This window comes from Salmo salar, chromosome 26, assembly GCF_965601325.2.
Source record: "Salmo salar chromosome 26, fSalSal1, whole genome shotgun sequence".
NCBI lineage: Eukaryota > Metazoa > Chordata > Actinopteri > Salmoniformes > Salmonidae > Salmo > Salmo salar.
Window position 1 is genome coordinate 46,599,644 of NC_138316.1, and position 15,620 is coordinate 46,615,263.

Here is a 15,620-nt window from a genome sequence, read left to right on the forward strand (position 1 = left end):
ACAGGGAAGACATCCTCCTCCCTCATGTGGTACCCTTCCTGCAGGCTCATCCTGACATGACCCTCCAGCATGACAAATGCCACCAGACATACTGCTCGTTCTGTGCGTGATTTCCTGCAAGACAGGAATGTCAATGTTCTGCCATGGCCAGCGAAGAGCCCGGATCTCAATACCATTGAGCACGTCTGGGACCTGTTGGATCGGAGGGTGAGGGCATGGGCCATTAACCCCAGAAATGTCCGGGAACTTGCACGTGCCTTGGTGGAAGAGTGGGGAAACATCTCACAGCCAGAACGGGCAAATCTGGTGCAGTCCATGAGGAGGAGATGCACTGCAGTACTTAATGCAGCTGGTGGCCACACCAGATACTGACTGTTACTTTTGATTTTGAAAATAAAAAATAAAACACAGTTGACAGTGAGAGGAAGTTTCTTTTTTTGCTGAGTTTAGATGTGTATAGTGTAATTGATGTGTATAGAGTAATTGTTGTGTATTGATGTGTTTGACAGGTCATTGTAAATAAGAATCTGTTCTTAATTGACGTACCTGTATAAATAAAGGTGACACACTAACACGAAACCCAATTTAGCTACGCGTGCGCGCCATCGTGCATAAATGTATTTTGTCCCCCTACACCAAACGCGACCACGACACTCAGGTTAAAATATCAAAACAAACTCTGAACCAATTACATTAATTTGGGGACAGATCGAAAAGCATTAAACATTTATGGCAATTTAGCTAGTTAGCTTGCACTTGCTAGCTGTTTGTCCTATTTAGCTAGCTTGATGTTGCTAGTTAATTTGTCCTGGGACATAAACATTGAGTTGTATATTTTCCTGAAAAAGGTCCTCTACTCCGACAATTAATCCACACATAAAACGGTCAACTGAATCATTCCTAGTCATCTCTCCTCCTTCCAGGATTTTTCATCTTTGAACTTAAATGGTGATGGCATCTAAACTTTCATAGTATTACCACAACCGGCAACACAGTTCGTCTTTCAATCACCCACGTGGGTATAACCAACGAGGAGATGGCACGTGGGTACCTGCTTCTATAAACCAATGAGGAGATGGGAGAGGCAGGACTTGCAGCGCGATCTGCGTCACAAATAGAACTGACTTCTATTTTAGCCCTTGGCAATGCAGACGCTCGTTGACACGCGCGAGCAGTGTGGGTGCAATAATTGAATAACATAGATTTCTAAATGTATTTTGCGATGCAAGCGGTGTAGTCAGGGTATAACATTGACAGACACTGGCCTCCGGAGTGGCGCAGTGGTCCAAGGCACTGCATTGCAGTGTTAGCTGTGCCACTTGAGATTCTGGGTTCAAATCCAGGCTCTGTCGCAGCCGGCCACGACCGGGAGAATAACTGGCCTAGCGTCGTCCGGGTTAGGGGAGGGTTTGGCCGGCAGGGATGTCCTTGTCTCATCGCGCACTAGTGACTCTGGTGGCGGGCTGGGCGCAGTGCACACTGACACGGTCACCAGGTGTACGGTGTTTCCTCCGACACATTGGTGCGGCTGGCTTCCAGGTTAAACGGACATTGTGTCAAGAGTCAGTGCGGCTTGGTTGGGTTGTGTTTCGGAGGACGCACAGGAGTTGCAGTGATGAGACAAGACTAACTCCTAATTGGATACCGTGAAATTGGGGAGAAAAAAAATATATAATAAAAAATGTATAAAATAATTCTCTCAAAGTGTTCACTCCTCATGGTTTTAAAAGGACTGGTGTGAGGAATATGGTGGAAACTCCCTCCTCCCATGCGTGCACCGAACCAATGCTTTTAAATGACATGAGTGAACGCCTTCTATGAGAAGGGTAGAGAATCGGAACGCAGCCACAGACAGACAGAGACACTGACCTTAATGTCAGTGACGATACGGCTGGGAGCTGGCGAGTCCAGAGAAGCACCGTTCGTCGGCATATCCTCCCTTTGCTCCTTCCCCCTCTTCTCTCGCTCCTCCCGAACCCCGTTCTCCTTCTCCTCCTCTGCCTTCTGTCTCTCCAACCTCTTCCTCTCCTGAGTCCTGTTCTCTTCCTCCTTCCTCCTCTTCTTCTCCAGCTCCTCATTTTCCTTCTCCTGGTTCTCCCGGCGTTCCCGCTCTCTCCACTCCTCCTCGGTGCGGCGTTCCTGTTTGCGTTGTTCCTGCTCTCTCCGGGCCTTCTCCATCAGAGCAGCCGTCTCCGTGTGGATCTGACCGCGTTCCTCGTCCGTCAGCGGGACTGACGGGTCAAAGGCCGGTTTGACCGAGCGGTTGGGTTGGGGTACAGACGGGCCATTCTGGGAGGAGGGGGGCAGGTCCCTGGGGAGGGCATCCAGGGGGGGTTTAGACCCGTCTGAGACTCTGACTGATGGCTTCTTGGTACGGTCAATCTGGGGAAGCGAGGAACGGGAGGAGGGGGTAACAAACAGGGATGATTGAGCTTTTAATTAGACATTTGAAGAACAATAAAAAGCAGAAATGAAAGTGGTGACATTAACACCGTCTTTCTTAACTATTGAGAACTAGGAAAATGCTACCAATATCTCATTGTGACGTTCTCTTGAAATATATTTGAAGGGATAGTTTACCCAAATGACAACTGGTTTCCTTACCCTGTAAGCAGTCTATAAAGGTATGAGAGTGATCCATGATTTAGTTTAGTTTCCCTGGCACTGTTTTCAAACGCTATTGTTTTATAATGTGTCACAAATCCAATGCAAGCCATGGTACCTAATACATGACCATTTTTCACACATGTCCAAATCAACCTAAAGTATCTAAAATGGATTGTGTAGCTCATCAGTTACTTATAGATGCTTTGGATGTGTGAAAAATTCAAATAAAGGATACTATGACTTGAAACCAAACCAAAATTGTGGATTGCTGTCATACCTTGTCCATAGACTGCTTACAGGGTAATGAAACCAATGTCATCTTGTGATTTTGGTAAACTATCCTTTTAATATATTTAAAAGCTAAATATTAATTGAATGAATGATAAAAACAAACAAATGCATGAGCTTGTGCAGTTACCTGTGGGGTGTGCTTGCCTGTCCCTCCAGGCTGGCTGGGTGTCCCTGGACCGGCTCCAGGGTCCTTCTTGCTCTGGTCTACTCCAGGCTGAGTGGGCCCTGTGTGGGGTGAGTCTGTGGCGTCTGCCTCCGTCCATGTGGAGGGGGTCTCAGGGTGGGAGGGGGTCAGATCCTCCAGGGGGGCACCGTTCACCTGTACGCTACCCAGGGAGGCAGGGGGAGCCTGGGGTTCAGGGTCCGGCTCGGGGGGAGGGGGGGTTGGAGGTTTGGGCTCCTCCAGTGACGGGTAGCTGAAGTTCACTGCTCAACAGAAAACATGAACAAGTAATGCTACAATAACTACTACATGAAGTACTACTGAAGTCATGGTTTGGCTCTCTAACTGAATCCAACAGAGGTCTAAACCAAATCACATGTTATTGGTCACATACACATGGTTAGCAGATGTTATTGGTCACATACACATGGTTAGCAGATGTTATTGGTCACATACACATGGTTAGCAGAGGTTATTGGTCACATACACATGGTTAGTAGAGGTTATTGGTCACATACACATGGTTAGCAGATGTTATTGGTCACATACACATGGTTAGCAGATGTTATTGGTCACATACACATGGTTAACAGATGTTATTGGTCACATACACATGGTTAGCAGATGTTATTGGTCACATACACATGGTTAGTAGAGGTTATTGGTCACATACACATGGTTAGCAGATGTTATTGGTCACATACACATGGTCAGCAGATGTTATTGGTCACATGGTTAGCAGATGTTATTGGTCACATACACATGGTTAGCAGATGTTATTGGTCACATACACATGGTTAGCAGATGTTATTGGTCACATACACATGGTTAACAGATGTTAATGCGAGTGTAGCGAAATGCTTGTGCTTCTAGTTCTGACAGTGCAGTAATATCTAACAAGTAATCTAACAATTCCCCAACAACTACTTTATACACACAATCTAAAGGGGTGAATGAGAATATGTACACTACCATTCAAAAGTTTGGGGTCACTTAGAAATGTCCTTGTTTTTGAAAGAAAAGCTACTTTTCTGTCCATTAAAATAACATCAAATTGATCAGAAATACAGTGTAGACATTGTCAATGTTGTAAATGACTATTGTAGCTGGAAATGGCATGAAAATGACATGAGTTTGTGTGTTATTAGTTTAAGCACACTGTTTGTCTATTGTTGTGACTCAGATGAAGATCAGATCAAATTTTATGACCAAAGGGTTCACATACTTTTTCGTCCCCCTGTACACACAGTCTACTACCCTACCCTGGGTTCAATTACACCAGGAGAAAAATAGCTGTGTGTTCGGGGGGTTAGGGTGAGGGTTAGGGTAATGGTTAAGGGGTACTCATACTGTGGAAGGGTGCTGTAGCTGTGTGTTCAGGGGGTTAGGGTGAGGGTTAAGGTTAGGGTAATGGTTAAGGGGTACTCACGCTGTGGGAGGGTGCTGTAGCTGTGTGTTCAGGGGGTTAGGGTGAGGGTTAAGGTTAGGGTAATGGTTACTCACGCTGTGGGAGGGTGCTGTAGTTGTGTGTTCGGGGCGGTCTGACTTTGGCGTTGGATGTGTACATGGGGTAGAAGAGGAGCCAGCTCTCATAGCCTCCCTCCAGGACCATGGGCTCACTACGCAGGATAGTGGTACTGTCCCACTGTGAAGAACACATTACCTCAATGGAAACACACATTACCTCAATGGAAACACACTGACTGAGGAAACATTGCAGGGAACACACATTCCTATGTTATGTTACCTTGTAGAGAGCATCTTTGAGGCTTTGTAAGGTGGTTCCCAGTTTGAGGTCAGTAACAGAGCTGAACCAGTCCAGTAGGATGATGTAATCTACGAACCCCCGTCTCTTCCACGTCTCTCTGGATGCAGCAGGTAGATTGGCCTCTATCTGGTTCACTGTGATGCTGTGGGAACAGAATAATGACCTGTTACCCTTGAGCAGGGGTGCACAACACACGGCCCACGGGCTGAATGTGGCCCCAGAGAAGACAGCTTGAAGCCCGTGGTGTTTATTAGTATTTTTTAATACATTTATTTGGGCATGGTCAGAGTGGAGACCTGGATCAACCATACATGTAACAACCCTCCATCCATTGCTCCCTCCGTACCCAGGGTTAATAGCCTCCTCTGGGACACTGATGACAGTCTGGGTGGGGACCTGGATCTGTGAGTCCTGGAAGTCTCGGAGGCAGCGGGCGTCCATCACAATGACCGTAATGGCCTGGTCCCTCATCATCTTGAACAACCCCTCTGCTGTGATCCCTCCTGCTGGCACCGCAGCTAGGGAGGTAGGTACAGAGGGGGGGAGGTAGGTATGGAGGGAGGTAGGTACAGAGGGAGGTAGGAAGGTAGGGAGGGAGGTAGGTACAGAGGGGGGGAGGTAGGTATGGAGGGAGGTAGGTACAGAGGGAGGTAGGTAGGTACGGAGGTACGGAGGGAGGTATGGAGGGAGGTAGGAAGGGAGGTACGGAGGGAGGTAGGAAGGTAGGGAGGGAGGTAGGTACAGAGGGGGGGAGGTAGGTATGGAGTGAGGTAGGTACAGAGGGAGGTAGGTAGGTACGGAGGTACGGAGGGAGGTATGGAGGGAGGTAGGAAGGGAGGTACGGAGGGAGGTAGGAAGGTAGGGAGGGAGGTAGGTACAGAGGGAGGGAGGAGGTACAGAGGGAGGGAGGTAGGTACAGAGGGAGGGAGGTAGGTACAGAGGGAGGGAGGTAGGTACGGAGGGAGGGAGGGAGGTAGGTAGGTACGGAGGTACGTACGGAGGGAGGTAGGTAGGTATGGAGGGAGGGAGGTAGGAAGGTAGGTACGGAGGGAGGTAGGTACGGAGGGAGGTAGGAAGGTAGGTACGGAGGGAGGTAGGTACGGAGGGAGGTAGGAAGGTAGGTACGGAGGGAGGTAGGTACGGAGGGAGGTAGGAAGGTAGGTACGGAGGGAGGGAGGTAGGTACAGAGGGAGGGAGGTAGGTACAGAGGGAGGGAGGTAGGTACAGAGGGAGGGAGGTAGGTACAGAGGGAGGTAGGAAGGTAGGTACGGAGGGAGGTAGGAAGGTAGGTACGGAGGGAGGGAGGTAGGTACAGAGGGAGGTAGGAAGGTAGGTACGGAGGGAGGGAGGTAGGTACAGAGGGAGGGAGGTAGGTAGGTACGGAGGGAGGTAGGTACGGAGGGAGGGAGGTAGGTACAGAGGGAGGGAGGTACGGAGGGAGGTAGGTACGGAGGGAGGTAGGTACGGAGGAAGGTACGGAGGGAGGGAGGTACGGGGGAGGGAGGGAGGGAGGTACGGAGGGAGGGAGGGAGGTACGGAGGGAGGGAGGGAGGGAGGTACGGAGGGAGGGAGGTAGGTACGGAGGGAGGTAGGTACGTACGGAGGGAGGTAGGTACGGAGGGAGGGAGGTAGGTAGGTACGGAGGGAGGTAGGGAGATAGGTAGGTACGGAGGGAGGGAGGTAGGGAGGTAGGTAGGTACGGAGGTACGTACGGAGGGAGGTAGGTAGGTAGGTACAGAGGGGGGGGGAGGTAGGTAGGTACGGAGGGAGGGAGAGAGGGAGGAACGGAGGGAGAGAGGGAGGGAGAGAGGGAGGGAGTAACGGAGGGAGGGAGGGAGGGAGAGAGGGAGGAACGGAGGGAGGGGGAGAGAGGGAGGTACGGAGGGAGAGAGGGAGGTACGGAGGGAGGGAGGGAGGTACGGAGGGAGGGAGGGAGGTACGGAGGGAGGGAGAGAGGGAGGGAGGGAGAGAGGGAGGGAGGGAGAGAGGGAGGGAGGGAGAGAGGGAGGAACGGAGGGAGGGAGAGAGGGAGGAACGGAGGGAGGGAGAGAGGGAGGAACGGAGGGAGGGAGAGAGGGAGGAACGGAGGGAGAGAGGGAGGTACGGAGGGAGGGAGAGAGGGAGGTACGGAGGGAGGGAGAGAGGGAGGTACGGAGGGAGGGAGAGAGGGAGGTACGGAGGGAGGGAGAGAGGGAGGTACGGAGGGAGGGAGAGAGGGAGGTACGGAGGGAGGGAGAGAGGGAGGTACGGAGGGAGGGAGAGAGGGAGGTACGGAGGGAGGGAAGGGATAAAAAAAATATTGATTTCTCCATAAACATCCACCTGTTGTGTAACAGCTTATATTCATGTCATAACTTCGTATTACCTCAACTTCTTAAACTTTAAAAAAAGCATTTCAGTCAGTTTGCTGGTTACCATCCTCACCTATTGAAGGTCCATTTTTCAACTCCTTCTGCTCTTTGACCTAGAACACAGAACATTACAACTGAGACCACAGCATCTTAAAGGACCAACTCTCAACCACAACAACTGGTGCTGACAGGGGAGGGTGTCGACCACAACTGGTGCTGACAGGGGAGGGTGTCGACCACAACTGGTGCTGACAGGGAGGGTGTCGACCACAACTGGTGCTGACAGGGGAGGGTGTCGACCACAACTGGTGCTGACAGGGGAGGGTGTCGACCACAACTGGTGCTGACAGGGAGGGTGTCGACCACAACTGGTGCTGACAGGGAGGGTGTCGACCACAACTGGTGCTGACAGGGGAGGGTGTCGACCACAACTGGTGCTGACAGGGAGGGTGTCGACCACAACTGGTGCTGACAGGGGAGGGTGTCGACCACAACTGGTGCTGACAGGGAGGGTGTCGACCACAACTGGTGCTGACAGGGAGGGTGTCGACCACAACTGGTGCTGACAGGGAGGGTGTCGACCACAACTGGTGCTGACAGGGGAGGGTGTCGACCACAACTGGTGCTGACAGGGGAGGGTGTCAACATTCACCTCAATAACACACAGAACAGAAACATGCTTCACCAGGGTTTCACTAAACTCTGATTTGTTAAGGCGTCCTTCAGGTGTTTATATCATATGTATTTATATTTAACAATCGAACACATTACTGGAGATAATTCAAGCGGATCACAATCTATTTATTACAGTGTAATAAACATTAACCTTTTGATCCAAACATTGTTTTTAAATGAATAAATGGATCCACTTTCATCTGTGTCATCTGCATAGGAAAAACACTGATGTGTGAACCATTATATCATGACCTAACAGAAAAGACCAACCCGGACACTTCCTTTTCCAGTACCACTTGCTTATCTAAGCTTATGTATCGACCTCACAGCCTTCGTCAGAGGTTTTGTGTCCTCGTCATCATTCATCATTTAGGGACCTACCTTCTTGATCTCTTTCCCTCCTTTCGGAGATGCCCTCCCTCCATCTTTCTCCACCTTATCCTCCCTCCTCTTCTTCTCCTCTTGTCGCTCTTTCTCCTCAAGTTTTTTGCGAACCTCGACTTCCTCGTACCTAAACACACACACACAGGAAAACAGAGACAATAACCTGTAGAAACATTAGGCTGTATCTCCATCTTTGGCAAAGCCAATAGTCTCCTTCAGCCATTCAGGGCTATTGAAGTTCAGCTAAAACCTATGCCAACAGAATACCAGTTGATTTAGTAACACTCAGTACAAAGTGCACAAAGTCAGCGTAATGTCTGTGAATAAATGATGAGGACAACACAGAAGCCAGGGCACCAACCTGAGTTTAAGGCTTTCAGAGAGCTTCTCGGCTTCCTCTATGGCTTTTTTAAAGCTGGTGGGCCCCAGCAGGGACAGGAAAAACTCCTGGGACAACAGAGAGGAAAGGTGCCTCAGATGACAGCGGTCTCAACAACAGAAGAAACAGCTAGCCAAAATCAATACACTGTGTCATTGACAAACAGAATGACAGTCAGCGAAAATCAAGTACCTTTAGTATTGATCGTTAACGTGACACCTGCAGCATCCACTTCGACTAAGACAGTACCATTCTATAACCAATCAGAAAATCAATAGACCGTGCCATCACAGTAGGAAGCCTTTTCCTTGTATGGTTTGAGCCCTCACTATGGCCAGTATCATAACAGTCCTGTGTGGGAGTGTGGCTCATCACTAGTTCTGCAGTCTACAAGCACATAGCCCATGTCGGCATGGTGTTGAATCCCTCTTCACCCACTACTTCCCACCTGTTGTACCCTCTACATGCTGCGCCCCCCATTCCTTTCCTACAGTGTGAAAAACCACTGAATACATGGGGAGATGGGAGCTCCCAGTCTCCTTTAAGACATATCCTATGGCTTGAACCCTCTCTGTGGTCTGAGTAGCAAAACATGGGTCGTATTTACTAGGGACCAAATGGAAGAACAGGGAGGGTTTATAACCTGAACGTGTCCATATAAACACTTGTTTTTGACAAGGCTACATCTTGGTACGGGGGGGGGAACTAATGGACCACGGTTGGTACCTGTTGCTGCTTGAAGTCGGGCCTCTTCTTGATGAGATCATAAACCGTTAGGTATTTCATGTAGAGAACATAGGCCTTCTCCTCGTCTCCATCCAGACGACACTCCTCCGCAGCCTTGAAGATCTTACAGGCACTCTGGACATAGCTGCAACACACAATAGAACATTTACCGTACACTCTTGGACATAGCTGGAGAATTGAACACAGACCTGTTACCAGGACCATACAGACACTGGCTGCTCACAACAGACCTGGTACCAGGACCATACAGACACTGGCTGCTCACAACAGACCTGGTACCAGGACCATACAGACACTGGCTGCTCACAACAGACCTGGTACCAGGACCATACAGACACTGGCTGCCCACAACAGGCCTGGTACCAGGACCATACAGACACTGGCTGCTCACAACAGGCCTGGTACCAGGACCATACAGACACTGGCTGCTCACAACAGACCTGTTACCAGGACCATACAGACACTGGCTGCCCACAACAGACCTGGTACCAGGACCATACAGACACTGGCTGCTCACAACAGACCTGGTACCAGGACCATACAGACACTGGCTGCTCACAACAGACCTGTTACCAGGACCATACAGACACTGGCTGCCCACAACAGACCTGGTACCAGGACCATACAGACACTGGCTGCCCACAACAGACCTGGTACCAGAACCATACAGACACTGGCTGCCCACAACAGGCCTGGTACCAGGACCATACAGACACTGGCTGCTCACAACAGACCTGTTACCAGAACCAGGACCCGGGATCAAGTTTGGGAAACCCTTACTTAAACCACCAATTTTCAGGTCATTATTTTAAAAGTGCCATTTGAATGACATCCATGCCAGAACAATAGCTTACCTCTTGGTGTTGATTTTGTCAGGCTTGACTTCAGCTTTCTTGTTGAGGTCCCCCAGGTTAGTAGAGAGGTACAAGTCCTTCACCCCACTGGACACTGCAGGCATCTTCAACGGTGGGTTATATATCAAAAGATCACCAGCTCTGTACAATGTTCACATATTCCAGTCCTCACCTCTCTGGAAAGACAAAACAACTGAATCAAATAGCTTTTATTATTATTAGTAACCCCTTGCCTGCCCCATTCAGAGGCCAACGACCTTTAGCACCGATTGATGAGGCATCTTCTTCCAGGGGGACTTTTTTTTAAGAGCCTAGACGGTCGGTCTGAACTTTAACATGCGTCGCTTGTGGTACGTTTTTGGAAACTTAAGGAAGAAGACCACCAGAAATGGGTTGGAACTGAAATATACTGTCAGTTGCTACTGTGATAAAGCCGGTGTGGGATAATCAAATGGACGTATGTTTTGAAGTGGCTGTCCTATATCTGAGAGAAATAAGAAAGATGAGGACTTTTTAGGATTTGTTTAACAAATATTTAACCACTAATTTATTTATTTAATTTTTTGCACTAAAGTACTTCCATTCATGTTTTAACTGGTACCGGGCTGCCCACAGACACGTCTAGTGAGGCTGGTACCGGGCTGCCCACAGACACGTCTAGTGAGGCTGGTACCGGGCTGCCCACAGACACGTCTAGTCAGGCTGGTACCGGGCTGCCCACAGACACGTCTAGTCAGGCTGGTACCGGGCTGCCCACAGACACGTCTAGTCAGGCTGGTACCGGGCTGCCCACAGACACGTCTAGTGAGGCTGGTACCGGGCTGCCCACAGACACGTCTAGTGAGGCTGGTACCGGGCTGCCCACAGACACGTCTAGTGAGGCTGGTACCGGGCTGCCCACAGACACGTCTAGTGAGGCTGGTACCGGGCTGCCCACAGACACGTCTAGTGAGGCTGGTACCGGGCTGCCCACGGACACGTCTAGTGAGGCTGGTACCGGGCTGCCCACAGACACGTCTAGTCAGGCTGGTACCGGGCTGCCCACAGACACGTCTAGTGAGGCTGGTACCGGGCTGCTTACAGACTTGTGAGGCTTGTGGGCGTCCTAGAGCTAAACAACCGACATGTACGCGTTTCGATGGAGGGATCATATGTGTGTGTAGCCTAAACTGTTCAGACGCTACAGACAGAAGTAGGCAGATCGGCCGTACCGACTTCAGACGAGTCCCATGAGGCTTGTGGGGGTCGTAGAGCAAAACAGATTAGTTAGTCATATTATACTATACTGTAAAGTGTTGGTCCCATGTTTCATGAACTGAAATAAAAGATCCCAGAAATTTTCCAGATGCACAAAAAGCTTATTTCTCTCAAATTTTATGCACAAATTTGTTTACATCCAAGTTAGTTTGCATTTCTTCTTTGCCAAGATAATCCATCCATCTGACAGGTGTGGAATATCAAGAAGCTGATTAAACAGCATGACTATTACACAGGTGCACCTTGTGCAGGGGACAATAAAAGGCCGCTAAAATGTGCAGTTTTGTCCCACAACCCAATGACAGATGTCTCAAGTTGAGGGAGCATACAATTGGCAAGCAGACGGCAGGAATGTCCACCAGAGCTGTTGCGAGAGAATTAAATGTTAATTTCTCTACCATAAGCTGCCTCCAATGTCATTTTAGAGAATTTGTCAGTACATCCAACCAGCCTCACAACCGCAGACCACGTGTAACCACGCCAGCCCAGGACCAATACATCTGGTTTCTTCACCTGCGGGATCGTCTGAGACCAGCCATTCAGACAGCTGATGAAACTGTGGGTTTGCGCAACCTAATAATTTCTGTACAAACTGTTAAAACCCGTCTCAGGGAAGCTCAACTGCTCGTTGTCCTCACCAGGGTCTTGCCTGACTACAGTTCAGCGTTGTGACCAACTTCAGTGGGAAAATGCTCACTTTTAAATGGCCACTGGGACGCTGGAAAAGGGAATACCGGTTTCAATTGTCCAGGACAGATGGCAGACAGTGTGTATGGCGTCGCATTTCAACGTTGTGAACCGAGTGCTCCATGGTGGTAGTGGGGTTATGCTATGGACAAGGCTGGCATAAGCTACAGTCGAGCACAATTGCATTTTAGCAATGGAAATTTGAATGCACAGAGATAGCGTGACGAGACTCTGAGGCCCATTGTCCATTCATCAACCGCCAACACCTCATGTTTCCACATGATAATTAAGGCTGACCCCATTTAGTCGACTGGTCAATTGTTTGGTTGTTGGTCGACCAAAATGTATTTAGTCGAGCAGTAGCAAAAAAAATAATATTTATGGTGTACAAGACACCGGTCTGATTGGTGCCTGTCTGATTGGACTGATCCATTGTGGAGGCTGTGGGGATGGAACAGTCCATCACCAAGACATGTGCTACTGAAATTCTATATGGTTACATAAGAACAGTGGTGCAACACTAATAAAAGTATTATTTTATCCAATACGCTTTCTCCCGTATTGGTTAGCGGTCACTGTCCAGAGTTCTGAAACATCAACAACATCAGGTTGAATGGAGCCTTTTCCTGGACCATGTTGCTATGTGGATAATAGCAGAGTTAACCAGCATAGTGGTGTTGAGAACAATGCGGCAGAGGCAGCAGTGGAGTGAGGAGACGAGGAAACAGCACTTGCCTTAATTGTCTAAGGAAAGTGAGGAGCGAGGAAACCAACTTAATTAGTTCTATAATCAATAGCCTAAATGTGCCAGGCTTTATAAATCATCCATATCTACAGAAGACTGATCCTGCTTCATTTTTTCTCCCCAATTTCGATCGTCTCATCGCTGGAACTCCCCAACGGCTCGGGAGGCGAAGGTCGAGTCATTCGTCCTCCAAAACATGATCCACCATCGAGTTCATTTGTCACGTCCTCTGCATCCATTTTGCTGTCACGTGTTCGGCGTTTGTTATAACCAATTTATTGATGTGATTATGATATGCTATAGATCATGCCCTATTGTTCACGTGCATGCTATGCATACATGTGTCACGTAAAAAGAGCAAGGGTTGAGGGAATCGGGAATGTTTTTCCTAAACAAATTAGGGATTTTGGTAAAATAACTTTTCAGTCAGAAATGGCTGTAATTATGTTACAGCTTCAGTAACATGGACAGCACGACAAAGACTGTTGATGTTCTGTGGTGGTCGCTGCAGCAGGGAGGAGAGAGAGACAACGGTGCTAGTGACACAGTCACTCGCTGTCATTTTTTTTTAAACACAGCGCAGCAAGTCTGAGCACAATCAAATCAATTGCGGTTGGACTCCATCTAGTCATTCGTGTGTCTTAATTATTTCATCAAACAGTGCGCTTAAAGCATCAGACAAGCTCAGTGCATATAGTTGATTTAAAACACATAGGATGGGTCTATGTATGGAAAAATACATGTCTTAAAATTTAGACCAATCGATTAGTCGAAAGAACAGACGACTCTCGGTCGACCAAGATTTTTGATAATGGACGGCCCCATGTCGCAAGAATCTCTACACAATTCCTGGAAGCTGAAAATGGCCCAGTTCTTCCATGGCCTGCATACTCACCAGACATGTCACTCATTGAGCATGTTTGGGATTCTCTGGATCGACGTGTACGACAGCATGTTTCGGTTCCCACCAATATCCAGAAACTTCGCACAGCCATTAAAAGGAGTGGGACAACATTCCACAGGCCACAATCAACAGCCCGATCAAATCTATGCAAAGGAGATGTGTGGTGCTGCTTGAGGCAAATGGTGGTCACACCAGATACTGACTGGTTCTTATTCACACCTCTAAAAACACAAAAAGGTTGGGGCATCTGTGACCAACAGATGCATATCTGTATTCCCAGTCATGTGAAATCCATAGATTAGGTCCTAATTTATTTATTGAAATTGACTGATTTCCTTATATGAACTGTAACTCGTAAAAATAAAAAGAAAGTTGCATGTTGCGTTTATATTTTTGTTCAGTGTAGAACCATGTCCAATAGGTTTTTGACGTTTTTGTTAGTAAGCGGTTGTTCTCTGAATGGCCAAGCAAAGTACTTTATTGCGATTTGTATTCCTGCTGGTCAATTTCCAGTGTAACGTTACGTATGATTATCTTTAGCAGTTCAGCATGGAGTAATGCATCCAAGCCAGATGTAAACATGAACTGTGCATTTAGCAAGGCTTCCCAGAACGAAACCACAGACAATTTCTTTGACGAAAGTGTAAATATAATATATGTGACATTGGACTTGCTACTAGCTAGTACGTTAGTAAAACGTTAAGTTAGCAAGCCAGGTAGCTTCCTAAGTAATGTTTAACCAGGAAGTGCAGTAGCTAGCCTACCCCCCATCTGTCAAGTTAGTTTGTTAGCAGGATAGCTAGCTTATTAGCTAAACTAGGCTAGCTAGCGTTCACTGTAGTTGTTTACTCGAACAGGCTCTGTCAGCTTATGGATATTTAGCTAGGTAACGACAAAGACGTTATAACCGTAACTATAACGGCGAATAACCTCCAACAGTTATTGCAATGATGAGATAGCAAGTGAATACGTTTAAAAAGAGGAAATAATACAACTTACCATAACGTTGCACTGTTGTCTTGTTCAGTTTTTTCTAGAGTTTTCCGCTAGTTACCACAGCCACAAAGTCAAAATTGGCTATGTCGTAAAAATTTATAAAAACAAAAATGTGTTTTTGGGGCTTAATTCATGGTTAGGTTTAGGTATGTGGTTAGCAGTGTGGTTAGGTTAATAATCACATTTTAAGAATATATATTTTAGAAACAGGCAACGTTGTGGCTGTGGTAACTAGTGACGACCCCTAGTCAGCTGACTCCTGATTCCCGGAAGAACACAAGGGGGCGTATTTGTTCGAAATGTCAAAGCTTTATCAACAATGTAGAATACACCACTGCTAGAATCAACCCGATTTTTGCTACGTGAGGCGTATTTGATTGATTTGACGTTTCGTAATGGTTAGGTTGTTATGAATTTACTGTACTGAAACAGCAAGGTCTCGAACCGTCGTCCTTATAGCCCGAAGTCCAGCGCGCTATTGACTGTGCCGCAAAAGCATGCTCGAGCGGCAGAATCGATATCCGCGCTTATAAACCCAGGGTCGGTACAGTACTAACATAAGTGGACGTGGCATTTCAGCCACTTTGTAAAAATATTTTTGTGCTTGTTTTCTTAATAAGATACAGAAAGAGGACTAACCCGTTTTAGCATGGACATTGCTGGCGCCATTGAAATATTGAACTGGGAGGGGATACCTATGAGTTGGAGCAATCAGCCATTGAAGAAGACAATTTACTACTTTCAAATGGAGATAGCATGGGCAGTACCATTAAGGCTATAACAGATGCTATGGCTAACTCTAACTTCCTTCA

The 15,620-nt window shown here is 47.9% G+C and overlaps 1 protein-coding gene across 4 annotated transcripts in view; it reads right to left on the reverse strand.

The window, feature by feature from the left end:
- Nucleotides 1–15,037, reverse strand: part of usp8 (ubiquitin specific peptidase 8) — a 38,037-nt gene extending 23,000 nt beyond the window's left edge. For 2 of the 4 annotated variants that reach the window (XM_045708008.2, XM_082969779.1), the window contains exons 1-11: nt 14,812–15,037; nt 10,220–10,395; nt 9,345–9,489; nt 8,601–8,686; nt 8,237–8,366; nt 7,254–7,293; nt 5,176–5,347; nt 4,809–4,971; nt 4,565–4,706; nt 3,026–3,324; nt 1,870–2,382 (exon numbers count right to left, since the gene is read on the reverse strand). In XM_045708008.2, the coding sequence (XP_045563964.1) occupies nt 1,870–2,382; nt 3,026–3,324; nt 4,565–4,706; nt 4,809–4,971; nt 5,176–5,347; nt 7,254–7,293; nt 8,237–8,366; nt 8,601–8,686; nt 9,345–9,489; nt 10,220–10,323 (1,794 nt within the window). In that variant the 5' untranslated portion in view covers nt 10,324–10,395; nt 14,812–15,037. The remainder of the gene's footprint in view (nt 1–1,869; nt 2,383–3,025; nt 3,325–4,564; nt 4,707–4,808; nt 4,972–5,175; nt 5,348–7,253; nt 7,294–8,236; nt 8,367–8,600; nt 8,687–9,344; nt 9,490–10,219; nt 10,396–14,811) is intronic. The other 2 variants (XM_045708005.2, XM_045708007.2) reach the window with 2 other exon arrangements.
- Between the last annotated feature and the right edge of the window lie 583 nt (nt 15,038–15,620).